Here is a 21,175-nt window from a genome sequence, read left to right on the forward strand (position 1 = left end):
ACGACAGAAATAGAGCTCAGACTACAGAATCAGAGAGAGAGAGAACGAGACAGAGAGAGAAAGAGAGACATAGAGATAGAGAGCCAGTTGTTCTTACTTGTCCTGCTGTCACAAACAAACAGATGCGCGCACCCTCTGAGAGACCTTCCTGGAGTACACCGGAGTGTGTGTTCGTGTGCGCGTGTGTACAGCGCGGTAGACGCGTGTAACAGGAGAGACGCTTTCTGAGGAGACTCGGATGAGACATGCTTTAACGGAGTGTGTTCCGCTGCCTGATCGCCACGGGGGACCCTCTCTCTCACACACACACACACACACACAAACACACACGGCACCGTGCAGCACAGCGCTCACCGTCGCCCTGACAACTAGAATGGGCTGCAATTTGTGCACTTTACAGAAGCGGGAGGAACACTACAAGCTGCTGTATGAGATTGCTCAGGTAAGGAACACGTGGGGGCAGGAAGGGGCTACGATCTCTGAGAGGGGGTACAGTGCCCTATGGTTGGGTGGAGGCATGCCTGAATGTTAGAGAGGCAGATGACGAGAGAGAGAGAGACATACAGGAACAGAGAGAGAGAAAGAGAGAGCGTGAGAGAGAGAGAATGAGACGGGGAGATAAAGAGATAAAGACAGAGAGATGAAGATGTGTGGGGAGAGAAAACGAGAGAGAGAGGATGAGAGGATCTCTCTTCAAAACTCTGTGTCCCAGAGACGGTGTTTTCTTCAAAGCTGAGCAGCGCCGCTAGTTATTTCTGTTCGCTGGGAGATGTGCGGCTTTCTGCCTGTGGGAGGATCAAACCTCTCTCTCTCTCTCCCTCTTTCCTTTTCTCCCTCCACCCTGCTCTCTCTGACTGACATCAAAGAGGAATAGAGGAAATATGATGCTGTGTTACAGTGTGTACGTCTGTGATGTGGTGGTGGAGAGGCACGTGTCTCCTCTCCTGCTCAGTTATGCTCTCACTAATAAGACAACACAGAAGAAACATTAAACATTCTGTGTGTAGACTCTAGAACCTGGCCGAGACTGAATGTGTGAGAAGCAGAGAGAGGAAGAAGCAGAATGAAAACAAAGAGCCAAACAGTGTTCAGGTTGTGTGGAGCAGAACTGAGTCTGTGTCGTTGTCCATCAGAGAGGAGAGGTGCAGATTCGAACCTGAGGTTTGTGGCATGTGTGACCCATGTAGCCCCAGGTCTGTGGTGTGTATGTGTCTGTCTCTACCAGACATGTGAAGGGTGACTATGGAGACAGTCTAAACAGTTTACTCATGTTGTGAGAAACTACCTGAGACGACTAGTCGCACTGATATCCAGTCGTCTCTCTGGTCTAATATTGTAGGCAGTACACAGTAAGAGGTATTGATGAAGAACACTGTCAGTGTTGTTGTGAAGTTGTGGTGGTTGAAGCTGATGTGTCGGTAGAGACTCTGCTGGCTCCTCTCACAACAAAGAGAGGATTTCTGTTGCTCATCCTTCCTCCTCACACACTGAGCATCCCGCTGCCATGGCAGGCCTCCAAGAGATTGTGTGTGTGTGTGTGTGTGTAGGTCTGCATGCCTGTGTGTGTGCGTGTGTGCGTGTGTGCGTGTGTGTGTGTGTGTGTGCGTGTGTGTGTGTGCGTGTGTGTGTGTGTGTGTGTGTGCCTGTCAGCATGGCAGGGCTTAGGGTTGATCACTCCACCAGTGTGGCCAGTGTTAGCTACGGTATTACAGCAGTGTCTCTAATCCCAGACACGCAGAGGGAGCAGTCTGACTGCCTGACTATCTCACTGTCTGCCTGTCTGCCTGTCTGACTGCCTGACTATCTCACTGTCTGACTGTCTCACTGTCTGCCCCACACGTGTAGGGTTGTCCTTTGTACTGTCATGTGGTGTAGTGGTGATGAGTGTACTGTTCCGTCCAGGTATGATGAAGATAGACAAGGGGTGTCCCTTTAGGAAGAGAAGGAATACAGGGGATAGTAATATGAAGTGAAGTTCAGGGGTGGTTAAAGGGAGAAAGGAGAGGGAGAGAATGGAGGGAGGGAGGGAGGGAGATGACTGGTAGAAAGGGAACGAGGAGAGAGAAGGAGAGAAGTGGCACAGCGAGGAGAAAGTGTGTCAGTGGTCCTGTGTGAGTCTAACCATCCTGAGAGAGTCTGGGGAATCTTTCACACTCTCTCCTCCATTCTGACTCCCTCCTGTCTCCATGACCCCACCTGCTCCTCAGAACCACTGATTTATGACTCCAGGGTGACTGTTCACATTGATTCTATTGTACTTTGTGTGTGTGTGTGTGTGTGTGTGGAGGCAAGTGGTGTACATGTAATTGTATGTGTGTCTGTGTGTGTGTAGGTGTGTGTGACTGTGTGTGTGCGCTTGGGTGCGTGTGTGTACATATGTGTGTGTGTGTGTGTCATGTCTGTGATGGACAGATGCTATGCCACATGTCCAGTCTGTGGAGCAGCATGGGGGGGGGGCAGACAGCCCCTCTACCTCTGCCCCACCTATGGTGTCCCTGCAGGACCATACAGAGCTGGAAACTGTGGACACACTCACACCCTCACAACCATATGGTCACACAACCTGGAGCATTGCCTCATCCTTCCCCGACGGAGTGTGTGTGTGTGTGTGTGTGTGTGGTGTGTACATGTGTCGTTGACCCTGCACCCGTTATCTTCCCTCCTCCTCGCTCTTTCTTCCCTCTTCCTCCACCCTCCTCCTCCACCCCCCTCTTTTTACTCTCTCTTCCTTGACCTCCCTCTCTCATCTCTCACTTCCCCTCCTCCCCCGATACCAACTCCCTCGTTTTGATGGAGTGGAGATGAAGTGACCTTTCCTTTCCGGTTCCTCTCTGTTTTTGTGTGAGTGTGTGTGTGCGTGCGTGTGACCTTATCAGGAACGTGTCAGATCCCTGTCATGGTGTTCCACCTGTGGGGAGGGGGACTCATCAAAATCTGTATTTCTCCTCCCCTCTCATCTCTGCTCTGTCTGTCTCCGCTGTCCCTTTATGAACAGGATCCTTATGGAGTGCAGGCTGTGTGTGTGTGTGTGTCTGTGTGTGTGTCTGTGTGCGTGCCAACTAATGTCACATAATACCATGCATTATATCACAGGCAGTCTCCATGAATGTCCATTTCTTGGCTTTAGACTTTTAACAGTAAACAGAACAGAGGAAGGGGGCCAGGGTGAGAGAGAGAGAGAGAGAGAGAGAGAGGGGGGAGAGAGAGAGAGAGAGAGAGAGAGAGAGAGAGGGAGAGAGGGAGAGAGAGAGAGAGAGAGAGAGAGAGAGAGAGAGAGGGAGGGAGGGAGGGAGGGAGGGAGGGAGGGAAGGAGAGAGAGAGAGAGAGAGAGAGAGAGAGAGAGAGAGAGAGAGAGAGAGAGAGAGAGAGAGAGAGAGAGAGAGAGAGAGAGAGAGAGAGAGAGAGAGAGAAACAGTGAGAGCGAATGTCAGTCACACACACACACACACAGAAGGACAAACAAATTAGTTCAACATTAAAAACCCAGCGCTGAATCTTACTGGCTCTGGATGTAATGTAATCTTACAACACCCTGATCCCCAGTATCACCCTCCCCCCCTCCTGCCACCCGCCTGCGATCTGAGCTCTGTTCAGAACTCTGACGGCGACCAAAAATGCTCAGAGTGTCTAATTAGTCTGTCATGTGACCTGCTTTGACCTTGCATTCACACGCTCGCACAAAGAAGTGTGTGTGCTTGCATATGTCTGTGCTGGGCATGTGCATGGGGGTTTTGTGTGTGTTTGAGCCGGGGATGGAGGGGGTTTGCTGGGGGTGTGAGGGGGTGTGGAGGGGATAGCTGGTTCCACTCCACAGGTCACCTTCCCCCCTGGTCTCCCCTGATAAGGGTTGCCTGAAACTGCAATGGGGTGAGACCCAACATGTCACTCCTACACACACACACACCATAGGTTTTATCAGCCCTGTTTTAGCACTATCTTTTATTACCATACAGAGGGCTCTGGAATATGACTAATATTATGACCCTGGAGAGAGACAGAGAAGGAGAAAGAGAGAGAGAGAGAAAGAGAGAGCAAGAGAGCGAAAGAGAGAGAGACAGAGAGACAGAGAGAGAGAGAGAGAGAGAGAGAGAGAGAGAGAGAGAGAGAGAGAGAGAGAGAGAGAGAGAGAGAGAGAGAGAGAGCGAGAGAGAGAGAGAGAGAGAGAGAGAGAGAGAGAGAGAGAGAGAGAGAGAGAAACTAACACAGAAAGAAAAAGAAAGGTGAGAGGTTTTGTGTGTACAAGCTGTATGTGCAAAAACATCCACCCTCTCTCTTCGTCTCTCGTCTCATCCTCTTCTTCCCCTTCCTTCCTCCTCTCCTCCCCCCAGCCCTCCCCTCACTAATCAGACACCAGACACTGACACATGTCTGTTCCTCTCCAGTGCTCCCGGTCTGTCTGTCCGTCCGTCCGTCTGTCGTCATCCCTCCGTCTGCCTCAGGAGGAGTCTCCTCCTGAGGTGACATCCTGTTTATGTTTGTCCTGTGTTTGTCCTGTGTTTGTCCTGTGTTTGTCCTGTGTTTGTCCTGTGTGTGTCCTGTGTTTTTCCTGTGTTTGTCCTGTGTGTGTCCTGTGTTTGTCCTGTGTTTGTCCTGTGTTTGTCCTGTGTGTGTCCTGTGTTTGTCCTGTGTTTGTCCTGTGTTTGTCCTGTGTTTGTCCTGTGTGCGTGTTTAAATGAATAGTTGTGTGGCTAAATAGATAGATTGTGCTGTGTCTGCAAGTCTTGAAGGCTGGTCTAGAACCAGGTGTGTGCTGTGGGTCTGTAGCTGGTCCAGGTGTGTGCTGTGGGTCTGTAGCTGGTCCAGGTGTGTGCTGTGGGTCTGTAGCTGGTCCAGGTGTGTGCTGTGGGTCTGTAGCTGGTCCAGGTGTGTGCTGTGGGTCTGTAGCTGGTCCAGGTGTGTGCTGTGGGTCTATAGCTGGTCCAGGTGTGTGCTGTGGGTCTATAGCTGGTCCAGGTGTGTGCTGTGGGTCTGTAGCTGGTCCAGGTGTGTGCTGTGGGTCTGTAGCTGGTCCAGGTGTGTGCTGTGGGTCTGTAGCTGGTCCAGGTGTGTGCTGTGGGTCTGTAGCTGGTCCAGGTGTGTGCTGTGGGTCTGTAGCTGGTCCAGGTGTGTGCTGTGGGTCTGTAGCTGGTCCAGGTGTGTGCTGTGGGTCTGTAGCTGGTCCAGGTGTGTGCTGTGGGTCTGTAGCTGGTCCAGGTGTGTGCTGTGGGTCTGTAGCTGGTCCAGGTGTGTGCTGTGGGTCTGTAGCTGGTCCAGGTGTGTGCTGTGGGTCTGTAGCTGGTCCAGGTATCCCAGACGCAGGTCAGGTTACAGCAGTGCCTGGTGCTGCCTGGTGTAAAGTTGCCACTTAACCACCTGGCCTGCAAAACTCATTATCTGTGTTCAAGGACGGTTTCCTATTACTGCTAGGAACCCCTGCCATCTGCCCTTACATATGTGCACGGCTGAAAATAGCTCTTATAATATGTGGCCTGGGCATGCATGGATTCATGACAAGAAAAATAAACTAGCTCAGGTTTTAGGAGTGAATGTGAAATGATTGTAAACAACACGTCTGTACTGCACGTTTAGCTGAGCTAAGTAACAGAGCTCTTGAGGGACCTACAGCGATGCACATCTGCCTCTGATGGAGTGTGAGGCAATGTTTCTCTCCAAGAACTGACGGCAGACAGGAAATATGCTAATGGGAGAGGTGCTTCACCAGTAATATGCATCTCATTACCAGCAGGCCAGGAGAGGAAGTGGAATTCACATCGCACCGCCTCATTAAAGAATTCCTCTCTCAACGTTGTGCACATACATCGCCTTCGAGTTTTCACCTCCCCGGGCCTAAGCTGGTTGGCTAATGACGCCTTCTAATGCAGAATGTTTAGCTCCAGTCAGATCTCCCGGAGCTCATCATGATGCCGCATCAACAGCAACAACAACAAGACTGACAAACAGATGGCACGCTGCTTTCTCGCGCTGTGAATCCACGGCGTCTCTGTGGTGGCACCAGGGCTCCGCCGCCCCCTGCTGGTCTGGCGTCAGGGCTGCGGCTGGCACGGCGCCCGGGAAGGGCAGGCACACTTCAATACAACCCACCTGCCTCGACACCTACACCCACCGTCGAACATCCAAGAGCTGGATCTAGCACCTGCTGGGATGCACAACTGGGATATGTTGTGTGTGTGTGTGTATGTGGGGGGGGGGGGGGGGTGTTGCTGTCTGAGTGTGTGGTGTTGTAAAGCTAATTGTGATGTTGTTGCTAGAGTGGCGGAGAATAGATGTGTGGGGCACGCAGGATGTCGTAAGCCAGTTGAGAGAGCAGTTGACTCCAAAGAACATGGGAGTTCATGAGATGAACAGCTACACCACAATAAGGACACATTCTCTCCATAGCTATGTTCAGGATTTGGGCTCTGAGGGAACTGGAGGACACCCCCCCCGTCCCCCCCTCCCCCCACCCACCCCTTCCTTCTGGTTAACAGTTGAATGGCCCCTCATTAGCAACTTGTCACCGTGATTAATTGGTGTGATACACAACACAACCTAAACAACAGAGCATGCAGGAGCTGTTTTTCCATCGCAGGTGTTTGTGTTGTCTGGGTAATTTGGAGGACAACTGTGCTAGCATGTGTTAACTGGGCCAGACCGGTCGGCCAGGGGTTGACTGTGCCTGGGACACTCTCCAGTCTACCCTCCCTGAGGTTCTCTCAAATGTTGGTCACATTTTACTTTCGCCTGCAGCTTTGGAGGATACGCAAGCTTACCGGGTGATTATTGAAATGAGACATTTGCTGGTTGACTTCAACAGATGAGAGGTCTCCTCCGTCTCCTGACGGCGGATCAGAGGAGATGAGGTCGGGAGATTGTCTGGTTTAGGGCAGCTGAGCTTTCTGTTCTCATCGTCAACTCTCCGAGATTGAAAACAACCTGAGAGAAGCAATGTGTCAGAGAAGTGCCCTTTTCCCTCCGTCCTGCTGGGCAGAGCGACGTGGGATCTCTGGGTGTGGAAGAGCCAGCTCTCCAGAGGAGACTGTCAGCCTCTGCATTGTGTTCTGACCAATTGTTCTCTCTCATTGAGCTGCTGGCATCATGCAGTCAAAGGGGATCTGTATAAACAACCACTGGTGCTGTTCAGCGCTGTCAGGGTTTACGTCATACTGGACTAAGTCCATGAGTGAGTGTGGGTGTGTGTATGCATGCGGCATGTTTCCATTAGTTTATAATGACCTGCTATCTAGCCGCAGAAGCTGTTTGTTGAGAGCTTTCCACCAAGCTCTTATCTCAGTGTGACAAAACATGCACGTGTTTTGCACACACACATCACAATTCATACCCAGACGTTGTGTGGTAGCTAAGGTCTTATCGCTGTGCTTTATTACTTTCCTTCCCTGTCCCTAGCTAAAGACCCAGTGGCATTACAGCGGCTAAGTGGCTGATGATAACATCCTGAGCTAACGAAACAGCCCAGCCGACCTCTGACCTCTCTCCACGTCTAAAAGCCTCCACTCGCTCCGTCCCGGCTGGCTGTTGTTTCCGCCTGTTTTTATTTACCGCCAGAACACCCTCTCCAGCCCAGTCCATCACCTGCTGAAAGCCCTCTCAGCAGGGGAGTGGAGTGCGTGTCCGGGATATGAAGAGGGCTCCTCTCCCCACACTATCATCCCTGGCTCCCCTGCCTGCCTGCCTGCCTGCCTGCCTCCTCCCCCTCACACAGGAGCACACGTCCCTGGCCAGGCTACAGCAGCGGTGGATGTGGATGGCGTGATGTGGCATTTGGCTGCAGCAGGCTGAGGTGTGATTATTGGTGTGTGGTCGATATGAGGCGCTCTTCCCTGACAGACCAGCTCCTCTGAGCGGGCGCCTGGCTCTGACCCTCCGGCCCTGAGGAAGACCCCCCCTCCCCCCTGCTGGCCTTTGTTGAGGACACACACACTCACACATACACACCTGCACACATACAGTACGTACACACAGGTGCATGCACTCCCACTGACACACACACACACACACAGGTGCATACACACACAGACACACACATGCTCACAGGTGCATTCACATCCACACACATGCTCTAAACACACACAGAAACACACACACAGCTGCATTCACACGCAGACACACACATGCTCACAGGTGGATTCACATCCACACACATGCTGTAAACACACACAGAAAACACACACACACATACATAGAAACACACTGATACACAGCTTGTCATGATAGTTGATGTTATGATAATAACTGTTTAGACCTCCAAATGCTTCCTGTTACGACGGGTTCCCCAGCAAGCTGTGACAGCCCACCACCCCCCCCCTCTCAGTCATCAACAATCAACCTGCAGAATCAATCTGTGGATGACAGAATCTGAGAACCTGACAGCCAGGCTGTAACAAGCTCATTTAATTGGATGGACTGTCAGAAGTCACAGATGACTGGAGACAAGAGGTGTGCGTGTGTGTGTGTGTGTTTAGAGAAGGACGAAGGCGAACCCTGATGTGAAACTCAAGTTTCCCATGTGATGACCTCTCTACAACCCCCCCACCCCCCCCCCCCTCCAGGTGAATGGGCGGGACTTCTCGAAGGCGGGGTCGGAGGACGCGGTGGTGGAGGCCATGAGGAGGGAGCCCATCGTGGTGCAGGTGCTGCGGCGGACTCCCCGTCTCCACGGCGACAGACAGGAAGTGGGCGTGGCGGACGTGTGCACGCAGACGGACATCACCTTTGAACACATCATGGCGTTGGCCAAGCTCCGCTCACCCACCCCTCCTGTACCGGACATCTGCCCCTTCCTGCTGTCTGATAGGTAAGGCACCACGTCCGTCTGTGTGTGTGTGTGTGTGTTAGTGTGTGTGTTAGTGTGGCCTCCAGCATGTCCATACAGCATCATTAGAGTGCAGTGTGTCATAATAGCTTCAGTCTGCTACATCCATTTTCTTTAATGGAGGATTTACTGGCAGATTAACAGCCAATGGCCTGATAGTGAGGGCCCACTGGTGCTACGGTAACTCTGCTATTTATAGAGCTGCACGGGGCTCAGACATCAGTCTGTAGGCTGGGAGGAGGAGAGGGAGAGGAGGCCAGAGAGGAGGACAGGGGAGATGAGGGAGGAGGGGAGTGTGTGATGATTTATTCACTATTGATGATACATCTTATCTCTCTGTCTTTTCTTCTCCCCACCCCTCCTCCTTCTTTTCACCCTTACTCCACAATGTCTGTCTGACTCTCTCTTTCTGTCTGTCTCTCTCTCTCCCTCTCTCTCACCCTCTCTCTCATCCTCTCTCTCTCTCTCCCTCTCTCTCACCCCCTCTCTTTCTCTCTCTCTCTCATCCTCTCTCTCACCCTCTCTCTCTCACCCTCTCTCTCTCTCACCTCTCTCTCTCTCTCTCTCTCTCTCTCTCTCTCTCTCTCTCTCTCTCTCTCTCTCTCTCTCTCTCTCTCTTTCTCTCTCTCCTCTCTCTCTCTCTCTCTCTCTCTCTCTCACCTCTCTCTCTCTCACCCTCTCTCTCTCCCTCCTTGTCCTCAGCTGTCACTCCCTCCACACCATGGAGCCAGAGTTCTACGAGTGTCCGGAGTACCTGTCCCAGGCCCCGGCCCAGGGTGGCAGAGTGGAGGAGATGGAGTATGAGGTACGCCTTGAATCCTGATGACAATCACAACCCTCGTTTCTCTATTTCTCTAAACCAGCCAAACTCTTCCATGTTTCTGTTCCTAAACTGATCCTGTTCGACTGGGTCTGTGTCCCACTGTGACAAACAAACGCTGATACACATCTCAAGATGGGACTTGTTCATCAGCTGTTGGAGAACAAGTAGACAAGCAGGAGACAGAGCTGGTGTGTCTCTGTGGTGGTGCATATCTCTGAGGCTCTCCTGACCGATCATCCTGCTCACACACACACACACACACACACACACACACCATACATCTCTGCCTGGTCTACACACCACTGCACACGTCCCAGCTGCTCCTTCTGATAGGGCTGATCCCCATGCATCTGTGTATGTGTGTGTGTGCTTGTGTCTGTGTAAGGGGTTGTGTGGGTGACGGCGAGTAACTACCAAGTGTGTTTGTGATCGACAGATAGGGGTGGATCTGTTTTGTGTGTGTGTAAATGTTTGTGTATTGTGTGTGTGTACGTGTGAGCGTGTGTGTGACGGGAAGCTGATGTGGTGTGACGGGAGTCACATGTGTCAGTGGCTTTTCCTGTAATGGGCAGCTCTTCTCACTGGATGGCATTCTGGGTTATTAGGCTTTCTCCTTCAACAGCTGTGACTCCTTTTGAGTGTGTGTGTGTGTGTGTGTGTGTGAGTGAGTGTGTGTGCGTGTGCATACTCTACACTCTGCATGTCGTACACTGCACATACAGACAGCCCGATGGGAAATCTCTAGGGACCCAACAGAGAGTTGCCCAGTCCCAGGCTCAGCTGCAATCACAGCCACGGCTCCCTGCCTGACCTCCAGGAGTGAGTCTCTGACCTCCATGACCTCTGAGTCCAGCTCATCAGGAGTGCGCTGGGATGCCGTACACACTTCCCATGATGAGGAGGGCAGCACGGTGGCTGCTGTGTTGATGGGGGCCCACGTGCAGAGCAGAAACATATGGATGATTAGAAGGTAGTGTCCTAGCTCTGGTCAGAACAGTGTGACCTATATACAGTATATATACTGTCAACCATCCTAATCTCTACAGTGGTGTGATCTCTGTCTCTACTCATCCACACATACCAGGCTGGGATCAAACCAGCCAGCCAGCCAGTCAGCCAGCAAACCAACCAGCCAACCAGTCAACAAACCAGCCAGCCAGATCTACTCCTGTGTGGTCCTACTGTAACAGCCTGCTCAGTGTAAATGAAGAGTGTTTACTGATGAGAGCCTGTGGAACAGCTTCCTCCTCCTGTGAGGAGAGCTTGGTGTTCTCAACAGTCACAGGTCACACAAACTAATTACTCCCCCTGTCACTCTTCCTGCTTTGTTCTTTTCTGGCGGAAGACACCTTTTTTAAATTGGGCTAGTCAAACCCCCCCTCCATCCTTTTTAGCCCCCTGCTGAGCACCCTCTTCCCTCCCCTTCCCCCACCACCACCTTACTGTAACATCACAAGACAGTAAAATGATTTTGGCGGAGCTGGGTTAATAGAGATGATATCTCCGTCTCAGGCCCTGTCTGTCACTTCACACACTGTGGGATCAAACAACACGGGACACGTCGCTGCAGTTGTGGTCTAAATCACGTGCCGGAGACAGGGAAGAGGAACCCCATCAGCAGCACGGCCAAGAGAGAGTCCCTGCTGGGACTGGGGCTCCATAGTACTGTTTTTGTTGTTCATTGTGATGTTGATATTGTATATCTTTCTCTGCTGTGTGTGTGTGTGTGCTTGTGATGCGTGTGTGTGTGTGTGTCTAGGAGGTGGAGCTACTCAGGCTGAACAGCCAGGAGAAGTTGGGTCTGACCTTGTGCTACAGGACTGATGATGAGGAGGACACAGGCATCTACGTCAGCCAGGTTAGACACACAGCTCTGTGCATCTGTGGATTTCATATACACTCCCAATTGTGTAGGAAAAGATCAATGTAATGAAAAATGCATTAAGCTCTCGTTTACAACATTGAGTCAACAAAGTATTTTTCTTCTTGGAAAAGGCAGAGGTGGTTTGGAACCAGTGAGCTGTAGTGTTCAGCAGTCCTGCCTCAGTGGGGTGGGGTGTCTTCTTGGTCGGATGACAGACAGTTGAAGTAATGCTGGTGCTGGTGACCAAATTCAGTCACATTAGTGCTGTCACTCAGTTGGGTCTTCCGTTGTTTAGCAGGACTGATACCTTGCTGTGGATACCCTGCTGAGAGTCTTTGTCACCCCAATGCCTAACTCTAGGATACCTCCCTCCCCAGTCCCTTTTGCCCCCCCCCCCCCCCCACGCAGACACTGGGGGCTGACAAATCAAACATGGAACCCCACTGATCCATTAGCTTTCTTCTAGGATGTAATTAAAAGATAATGTGAAGCCCCTTTTGGATAGGCATGGAGTAAGTCTAACTGAATTAGAAGAGGGTTAAGAACGGGGACTGTTTGCAAGTCGAACGCGCGGCAGAGAGTAAACAGACCATGGAGGAAGAGGAAGTCAAGGCTGAAATATGATTCCCTATCCTCCCAGTCCTCCCTATGTTCCTTCAGCTCCGACGTCTTTTTAATTGAGGATTTTAATTAGTCCACAGTGAAACCCTCCTCATGTCCTGTGGAGTGTAAAATGACACATTTACCCACCAGACGCTCCTGTGTGTCAAACACGGAGACAAAGAGGAAAGTAGAGGAGTCTTTACGCATCTCGCTACTTTAACTGAGAAAGTCTCCTCTTGTTCATTTCGGTACTTCAGACACATCAGTCACCACCAGGCTCTCATATCAGAATCAAATAAGAATTTGGTTTCTTCGCCATGTAACTCGCACAGCAACAAGGTATAGTATAGGAGTCATGACTCGGAACCTGCTGGTTCTGCTCTGTCTGTAGAGTAGTACATGCTCTTACACTAGATTCATTTCCAGTAGACCTTCCGAGACAGGAGCAGCCCAGCACATGTAGTACCAAAACCAGGTACCCAAACCCCCCTCAGCACAGCTCACCAGATGGGAGCCATACCTCACATCTATTTCTGTACCTCTGAAAAAGCATGGAAATGCTAATCCGCTTCGTTAATATGTATTTATGGATGTGTGTGTTTGTATGTGCGTGCATGCGTGAGTTAGTGTTTGCTCACTTACTGGGGGGGGGGGGGGGGTTGGTCCACATGCCAGTGTCTATACAGTACATGGCTCTATACAGTACATTGCTCTATACAGTACATGGCTCTGTACAGTACATGGCTCTGTACAGTACATGGCTCTATACAGTACATGGCTCTGTACAGTACATGGCTCTATACAGTACATGGCTCTATACAGTACATGGCTCTGTACAGTACATGGCTCTGTACAGTACATGGCTCTATACAGTACATGGTTCTATACAGTACATGGCTCTATACAGTACATGGCTCTGTACAGTACATGGTTCTATACAGTACATGGCTCTGTACAGTACATGGCTCTATACAGTACATGGCTCTATACAGTACATGGCTCTGTACAGTACATGGTTCTATACAGTACATGGCTCTATACAGTACATGGTTCTATACAGTACATGGCTCTGTACAGTACATGGCTCTATACAGTACATGGCTCTATACAGTACATGGCTCTGTACAGTACATGGCTCTATACAGTACATGGCTCTATACAGTACATGGCTCTGTACAGTACATGGCTCTATACAGTACATGGCTCTGTACAGTACATGGCTCTATACAGTACATGGCTCTATACAGTACATGGCTCTATACAGTACATGGCTCTGTACAGTACATGGTTCTATACAGTACATGGCTCTGTACAGTACATGGCTCTATACAGTACATGGCTCTGTACAGTACATGGCTCTATACAGTACATGGTTCTATACAGTACATGGCTCTGTACAGTACATGGCTCTGTACAGTACATGGTTCTATACAGTACATGGTTCTATACAGTACATGGCTCTATACAGTACATGGTTCTATACAGTACATGGCTCTATACAGTACATGGCTCTGTACAGTACATGGTTCTATACAGTACATGGCTCTGTACAGTACATGATTCTATACAGTACATGGCTCTATACAGTACATGGCTCTATACAGTACATGGCTCTGTACAGTACATGGTTCTATACAGTACATGGCTCTGTACAGTACATGGTTCTATACAGTACATGGCTCTATACAGTACATGGCTCTGTACAGTACATGGCTTTGTACAGTACATGATTCTATACAGTACATGGCTCTATACAGTACATGGCTCTATACAGTACATGGTTCTATACAGTACATGGCTCTGTACAATACATGGCTCTATACAGTACATGGCTCTATACAGTACATGGCTCTATACAGTACATGGTTCTATACAGTACATGGCTCTATACAGTACATGGTTCTATACAGTACATGGCTCTGTACAGTACATGGCTCTATACAGTACATGGCTCTGTACAGTACATGGCTCTATACAGTACATGGCTCTATACAGTACATGGCTCTGTACAGTACATGGTTCTGTACAGTACATGGCTCTATACAGTACATGGCTCTGTACAGTACATGGCTCTATACAGTACATGGTTCTATACAGTACATGGCTCTATACAGTACATGGCTCTGTACAGTACATGGTTCTATACAGTACATGGCTCTGTACAGTACATGGCTCTATACAGTACATGGCTCTATACAGTACATGGCTCTGTACAGTACATGGTTCTATACAGTACATGGCTCTATACAGTACATGGTTCTATACAGTACATGGCTCTGTACAGTACATGGCTCTATACAGTACATGGCTCTATACAGTACATGGCTCTGTACAGTACATGGCTCTATACAGTACATGGCTCTATACAGTACATGGCTCTGTACAGTACATGGCTCTATACAGTACATGGCTCTGTACAGTACATGGCTCTATACAGTACATGGCTCTATACAGTACATGGTTCTATACAGTACATGGCTCTATACAGTACATGGCTCTGTACAGTACATGGTTCTATACAGTACATGGCTCTGTACAGTACATGGCTCTATACAGTACATGGCTCTATACAGTACATGGCTCTGTACAGTACATGGCTCTATACAGTACATGGTTCTATACAGTACATGGCTCTGTACAGTACATGGCTCTGTACAGTACATGGTTCTATACAGTACATGGTTCTATACAGTACATGGCTCTATACAGTACATGGTTCTATACAGTACATGGCTCTATACAGTACATGGCTCTGTACAGTACATGGTTCTATACAGTACATGGCTCTGTACAGTACATGATTCTATACAGTACATGGCTCTATACAGTACATGGCTCTATACAGTACATGGCTCTGTACAGTACATGGTTCTATACAGTACATGGCTCTGTACAGTACATGGTTCTATACAGTACATGGCTCTATACAGTACATGGCTCTGTACAGTACATGGCTTTGTACAGTACATGATTCTATACAGTACATGGCTCTATACAGTACATGGCTCTATACAGTACATGGTTCTATACAGTACATGGCTCTGTACAATACATGGCTCTATACAGTACATGGCTCTATAGAGTACATGGCTCTATAGAGTACATGGTTCTATACAGTACATGGCTCTATACAGTACATGGTTCTATACAGTACATGGCTCTGTACAGTACATGGCTCTATACAGTACATGGCTCTGTACAGTACATGGCTCTATACAGTACATGGCTCTATACAGTACATGGCTCTGTACAGTACATGGTTCTGTACAGTACATGGCTCTATACAGTACATGGCTCTATACAGTACATGGCTCTGTACAGTACATGGCTCTATACAGTACATGGCTCTATACAGTACATGGCTCTGTACAGTACATGGCTCTATACAGTACATGGCTCTATACAGTACATGGTTCTGTACAGTACATGGCTCTATACAGTACATGGCTCTGTACAGTACATGGCTCTGTACAGTACATGGCTCTATACAGTACATGGCTCTGTACAGTACATGGTTCTATACAGTACATGGTTCTATACAGTACATGGCTCTATACAGTACATGGCTCTATACTGAATGGAGAAAACCAATAAATGTTTCAACACAATCATTCTATTTTTGTCTTCGCTCATGAAGGCTCAAGGCTGCCGGATGGGAGATAGCTGGCTGTTTGTTGACAATAAAACATCAAAGTGTCATCAGAGTGGGCAGAAAGTCATCATGATGCCAACTGACAAGAGGGTTCGAACAGAATCAATCACACTGTCAGAGCTTGCAATCTGCATCGCCTTGTTGTCGTTCAGTTAAACAGCCTCATGACGACTGAACGTTTGCAGCGCTCTGAAAGCAATATAGTCCCATGAAGAGCAGGATCTCTGATGAGGGAGAGCTGGGGAGAGGTGGCGTGGAGGACAATCTATTGTTTCTCCAGATAAGAGAGGTGTTGCCTGCGTTATCTACCTGCTGCCATCTGTACTGGAGTCTGTGTTCCTGTGTGTAGGTGGGAACCAACAGCATCGCTGGCAGAGACGGGCGGATCCGGGAGGGAGACAGGATCTTACAGGTGGGTAGTGGGAGGCCCCTCTCTGATGTACCAGAAGCTACTTTCAGTCTCAGTCTCCAGCCCAGCCTTTGTAGAAGCTGCAGCTCCACTGCCAGAGTTTGTGGGTTGTGTGTGTGGTGTGGTCTGTGTGGTGTGTGTTGTGTGGTGTGGTGTGTGTGTGGTCTGTGTGGTGTGTGTTGTGTGGTGTGGTGTGTGTGTGGTCTGTGTGGTGTGTGTGGTGTGTGTGGTGTGTGTGTGGTGTGTGTGGTGTGTGTGGTGTGGTGTGTGTGGTGTGTGTGGTGTGGTGTGGTGTGTGTGTGGTGTGTGTGGTGTGGTGTGGTGTGTGTGTGGTGTGTGTGGTGTGTGTGGTGTGGTGTGTGTGGTGTGTGTGGTGTGGTGTGTGTGGTGTGTGTGGTGTGTGTGGTGTGTGTGTGGTGTGTGTGGTGTGGTGTGTGTGGTGTGTGTGGTGTGTGTGGTGTGTGTGGTGTGTGTGGTGTGGTGTGTGTGTGGTGTGTGTGGTGTGGTGTGTGTGTGGTGTGTGTGGTGTGTGTGGTGTGGTGTGTGTGGTGTGTGTGGTGTGTGTGGTGTGTGGTGTGTGTGGTGTGTGTGGTGTGGTGTGTGTGGTGTGTGTGTGGTGTGTGTGGTGTGTGTGGTGTGGTGTGGTGTGGTGTGTGGTGTGTGTGGTGTGTGTGGTGTGTGTGGTGTGTGGAAGTGTAAGGAGGGGGGGGGGGATATATCCCAGCATTACTGCTGCCCCTATTATCTTCCTCTGACAGTCCCATTACTCTGCTGGAGGAGAGATGAACGCCAGCTGTCAGACAGCAGTTAATTGTGTGTTGTGTGTGCATGTCTGTGTACGTGTGTGTGTACGTGTGTGTGTGTGTGTGTACGTGTGTGCTCCTCAGTCTTCCATTGATGAACACCCAGCACCTCAGCTCGCTGTAACGGATGTGTGTGTATGCGTGTGTATGTGTTTGTATCCGTGGTGTGTGTCTCTGTGGTGTGTGTCTATGTAGCGCGTGTCCATCTTGTTGTCTGTATGTGCATACGTGGATGTGTAATTGAGCGTAGATCCAATCGCTGTTTGTCATTGCTTCACTCAGACTGATGTGTAAACAGTTCCCCATCATGGTGTGTGTCGTGTCAGATCAATGGCTGCGACGTGCAGGACAGAGAGGAGGCGGTGGCTCTGCTGAGCAGAGAAGACACCAGGAGCATCATGCTACTGCTCACCAGGCCAGAGACACAGGTAGGAGGTCACAGACCTGACCAACACACACACACACACTCACACACACACTCATACACAGTACAGACACACACACACGCACGCCACACAGACCAGCACAGACCAGCACGCCTACACACACACACACTGAGGCACACATGCACACACACGTGCACTGAGAGCAGGTCCTCTGGGTCCTGTGGGGCAGATGGAGGAGGTGTGGCTGGACCAGGACCACAGGGACTTCCTGGAGGAGCTGAAGATGGAAATCCTTCAGGATCAGAGGAGAGGGGTGAGAGTCGAACCACGATAAAACCAAAACACGTTTAGTAAAGTATGTTTACTTCATAAGTGTATGTATCTTTCTGATTCTTTCGTTATAACTTCTCTTCCTTCTCCCGTGCTCCTCCCAGCTCCGGGGTCGAGAGGAGGTGGAGGAGGACACGACCGACACGGCCACCTGCTCCTCGCTCCTCCAGGAGAAGGACAGTGGTCTGGGTCGCCTGGAGGACAGCTCTGAGCAGGAGCTCCAGCTTGCCCAGGTATGCAGGCGGCCTGCCCAGGTCCTGAGGGCCCGGACGCGGAAAGGACAGGGGCAGGGCGGTCGGGGGGAGACCCAGGGAGGCCACTCCTTCACCACAGCCCAGGGGAGAGACGGCGGAGTGGGCAGAGGCGGGTGCGGGGTCGGGGTGGAGTGTGACCGTTTCCAACAGCTCCTGGAGCTCAAGTGTCAGATCGGGAACAGCGGGGAGTGTGGCCTGTTCTACAGCAGACGCAGCACCATCGAGTGTAGTGTGACGGAGCCGAGAGGAGGAGGAGGAGGAGGAGCAGGGGTGGAGCAGGAGCTAAGGATGCTGAACGAGGAGCTGAGGAGCATTGAGCTGGAGTGCCAGAGCATCATGCAGGCCCACCAGCTCCGTCAGACCCAGAAGGACCCCCCGTCCTCTCCCTCCCTTTCCCCAGGAAGGAGCCCCAGAGACGGGCTGCGGTGCCACGGTCGGCTGGCTGACATCCGGGAGCAGCCTGGTCTGGAGAAGGGCGACAGTGACAGGATCAGGGACAAGGACAGCTCCAGCGCCTACCACACGGCCGACAGCGCCCGCTCCACGCCCCTGGGGGTGGAGATGTCACCCGAACACTCCCTCCAGAGACACATCAGTCTGACCAATCAGAGGAACCTCCGCAGTACCCTGGCCTGTGCCTCCACCCACACCCCGTCCCACCCCAGGCTAGACCCGTCCCCCGTCATCTCCAGCAGCCCGGACCAGAGCAACCCCTCCCCCTCGGAGTCAGACCCCGCCATGCCCGCGGACGACGAGCGTTGTGACAGGAAGGGGCGGAGCCGCGGGGGTCAGAGGGCGCCTCCCTACGCGTCGCCCTATCACACGGCCCCGCATCCCGGAGCCGCCTCACACAACAAGCAGCTACAGGTGGGTTTGCCGCCCGGCAGGTAACAACAGCTCCGAGCGGGTTATCAGTTCTGATTTCCAGAACATTCCACTGCGCCTAGTCTGGTCTCCTCCGTCACAGTAACACTGTCCTCTCTGTCTCTCCCTCTGCAGTCCTACATGCAGCTGCTCCAGCAGAGCTCGTCCCTGGACTACTCCCAGAGCCAGGTGAGTCTGCTCAGCCTGGGGGTGTGCCCAGCACCCCTGCACCGCCCTCCCCGCCCCGGGGAGCCCCGACTGGAGTGGAGGGTCAAAGTGCGCGCCGACGGCTCCCGCTACGTGGCCCGCAGGCCGGCGAGGGACCGCATCCTGAGGGAGCGGGCGCTGCGCATCAGGGAGGAGAGGAGCGGGGGCATGACCACGGACGACGACGCCATGAGCGAGATGAAGATGGGACGCTACTGGAGCAAGGAGGAGAGGAAGCAGCAGCTGGCTCGAGCGAGGGAGCAGAGGAGGAGGAGGGAGCTGCTGCAGCGCAGCCTGAGGGAGGGCCCGGCCAGCGGGGCCGAGGGCAGGAAGGAGGTGAACATCGTGGAGCTGAGCCACAAGAAGATGATGAAGAGGAGGCACCGCAAGATCCTGGACAGCTGGATGACCATCCAGGAACTGATGAGTCACGGGGCTCGAAGCCCCGCCCCCGAGGGGGCCCGTGTCCACAACAACTTCCTGTCTGTCACCACGGTCTAGGCATGTCTGCTCATGAACGAACAGACACCAACGTATACAGATTCTGTGTTTCCTGGACAGTCGATCACATGTTCAAGACAGTCCTTATTAAAAAGGGGTTGTGTTCATGTTGGTCTGTAAAGCCTGATTATAGAGAACTGTGTTTGACTCTCTCCTCCCCTCGGTCGCTCTCTCATCGCCAGCTTAGCGGTACAGGATGTCTTTCGCCTCAATGTGGCGTTTTTTTCTAAGGGAAAACAATATTTTTCACACTTTACAAGCTTAGTGACATTTTGTAACGTTTTTTTACATTGGGTGTGGATGTACTGTAAATGTTTTTGTAACTGCTTGTCTTAAGATCACTTGACCAAGTCTACGTTTCCTTTTGATAACACAACTTTGTAAGGTACATCAGGATGATGATGAAGCCAGAATTGTAGTACGTGCATCCAGTTGATATCTCGACAAAGAAATTTGTGTCAACAAGTCGACGATGAGAAGACACCCCCTCTCTCTCTGTTCTCCTTTCTCTCTGCCAGCACGGCCAATAAGACAGAGTTGAGACACAACAACTAGTATCCAGTCTGGCCCTGTAACTTTCGGCCTCCTCTCTGTCTCATTAAACTAGGTTGTGCTTTCATGGTGAGTTTTCCTGGAAGCTTCTGAAAATGTGTCTGTGAATGTGTCACTAGACCCAGGCGGCTGACACCCTACAAGGTGTGCCTGATGCAGTTATCTGCCTCCTGAAACACTTCACTCCTCAACAGTCTTACCTCAAAACACAGAATATCAGTTACAGCAGTCCGATCTCAAACGTTTTACGTATTTTTACTGTTTCAAAGCTTTTTTTAATTTATTGAAAATGTATGACAAAAAATGATTTGGGATATGTTCGAAGATATTGCCTTGACATCTCTGAACTGCCAAAATGCAACAAGTTACTGTCTATAAGGTACTACATGTATATTTATGTCTTTTTCTTCAAAACGGTGCTTGCTTCTGTCCAGTTTCCTCCACTGCGAGACGCCTTCCCACCTGGCCTCACTCGGAGACAGACAGGACAGTATGAAGTTGCTGAACTGCTGGTTCACGTATGCGGATTGTCATTACCATGCAAAAGAAACGTTAATAAATTACTGTTGGTATTTATATTCAAGAAACAGGAATGTTGAATACTTTGATTGCAACATACTGTATGGAGAGTGATTAGTCAGACATGGACAGTCAGTACAGCTTCCCCTATTCATTTACTACATTCACGAGTTTGCAAGACCAAGTGAGAGAGTGTTTGGGAGTTGAGTGGCTGGTGTGAGTGGGCTGGGGGGAGGGTCCATTTAGCAATAGGCAACATCAAAGTCAGTCATAGCACTAATTCAAAGTATAAGAAGCCATTGAGACCCAGTCTCCCTGTCAATCATCCCCTGTCCAGCCTCCAGTGAATGAGTATGGGAATTAATGAGAGGTAAATCAAACGCGCCGCTAAAACACAAGGCCATTCCGCTTGTCATTACCTCAGGTGAGAACAGGATTCTCTGATTCTGACTTCCTGTTTGAAATCCCAACCCCCCCCCCCCACCCGCCACCCCCCCCCCCCCCACCGCAGCTAGTCTGTCTGTCAGGGACAGGGGAACAGAGGAATTATGAATGATTCATTCCAGTGTGCACACCACAGATAATTGACTATCTGCATA

At 50.7% G+C, this 21,175-nt stretch overlaps 1 protein-coding gene across 1 annotated transcript; it reads left to right on the top strand.

The window, feature by feature from the left end:
* Positions 1-20,625, top strand: pdzrn4 (PDZ domain containing ring finger 4). Its single transcript, XM_062482987.1, has 9 exons — positions 1-442; positions 8,547-8,791; positions 9,512-9,614; positions 11,392-11,490; positions 16,101-16,163; positions 17,290-17,391; positions 17,579-17,662; positions 17,784-18,800; positions 18,933-20,625. The coding sequence occupies exons 1-9, from the start codon at positions 239-241 to the stop codon at positions 19,503-19,505; spliced, it is 2,490 nt and encodes an 829-aa protein (XP_062338971.1). The 5' UTR covers positions 1-238; the 3' UTR covers positions 19,506-20,625.
* Positions 20,626-21,175: the final 550 nt, after the last annotated feature.

Source organism: Osmerus eperlanus, chromosome 17 (assembly GCF_963692335.1).
Source record: "Osmerus eperlanus chromosome 17, fOsmEpe2.1, whole genome shotgun sequence".
Lineage (NCBI taxonomy): Eukaryota > Metazoa > Chordata > Actinopteri > Osmeriformes > Osmeridae > Osmerus > Osmerus eperlanus.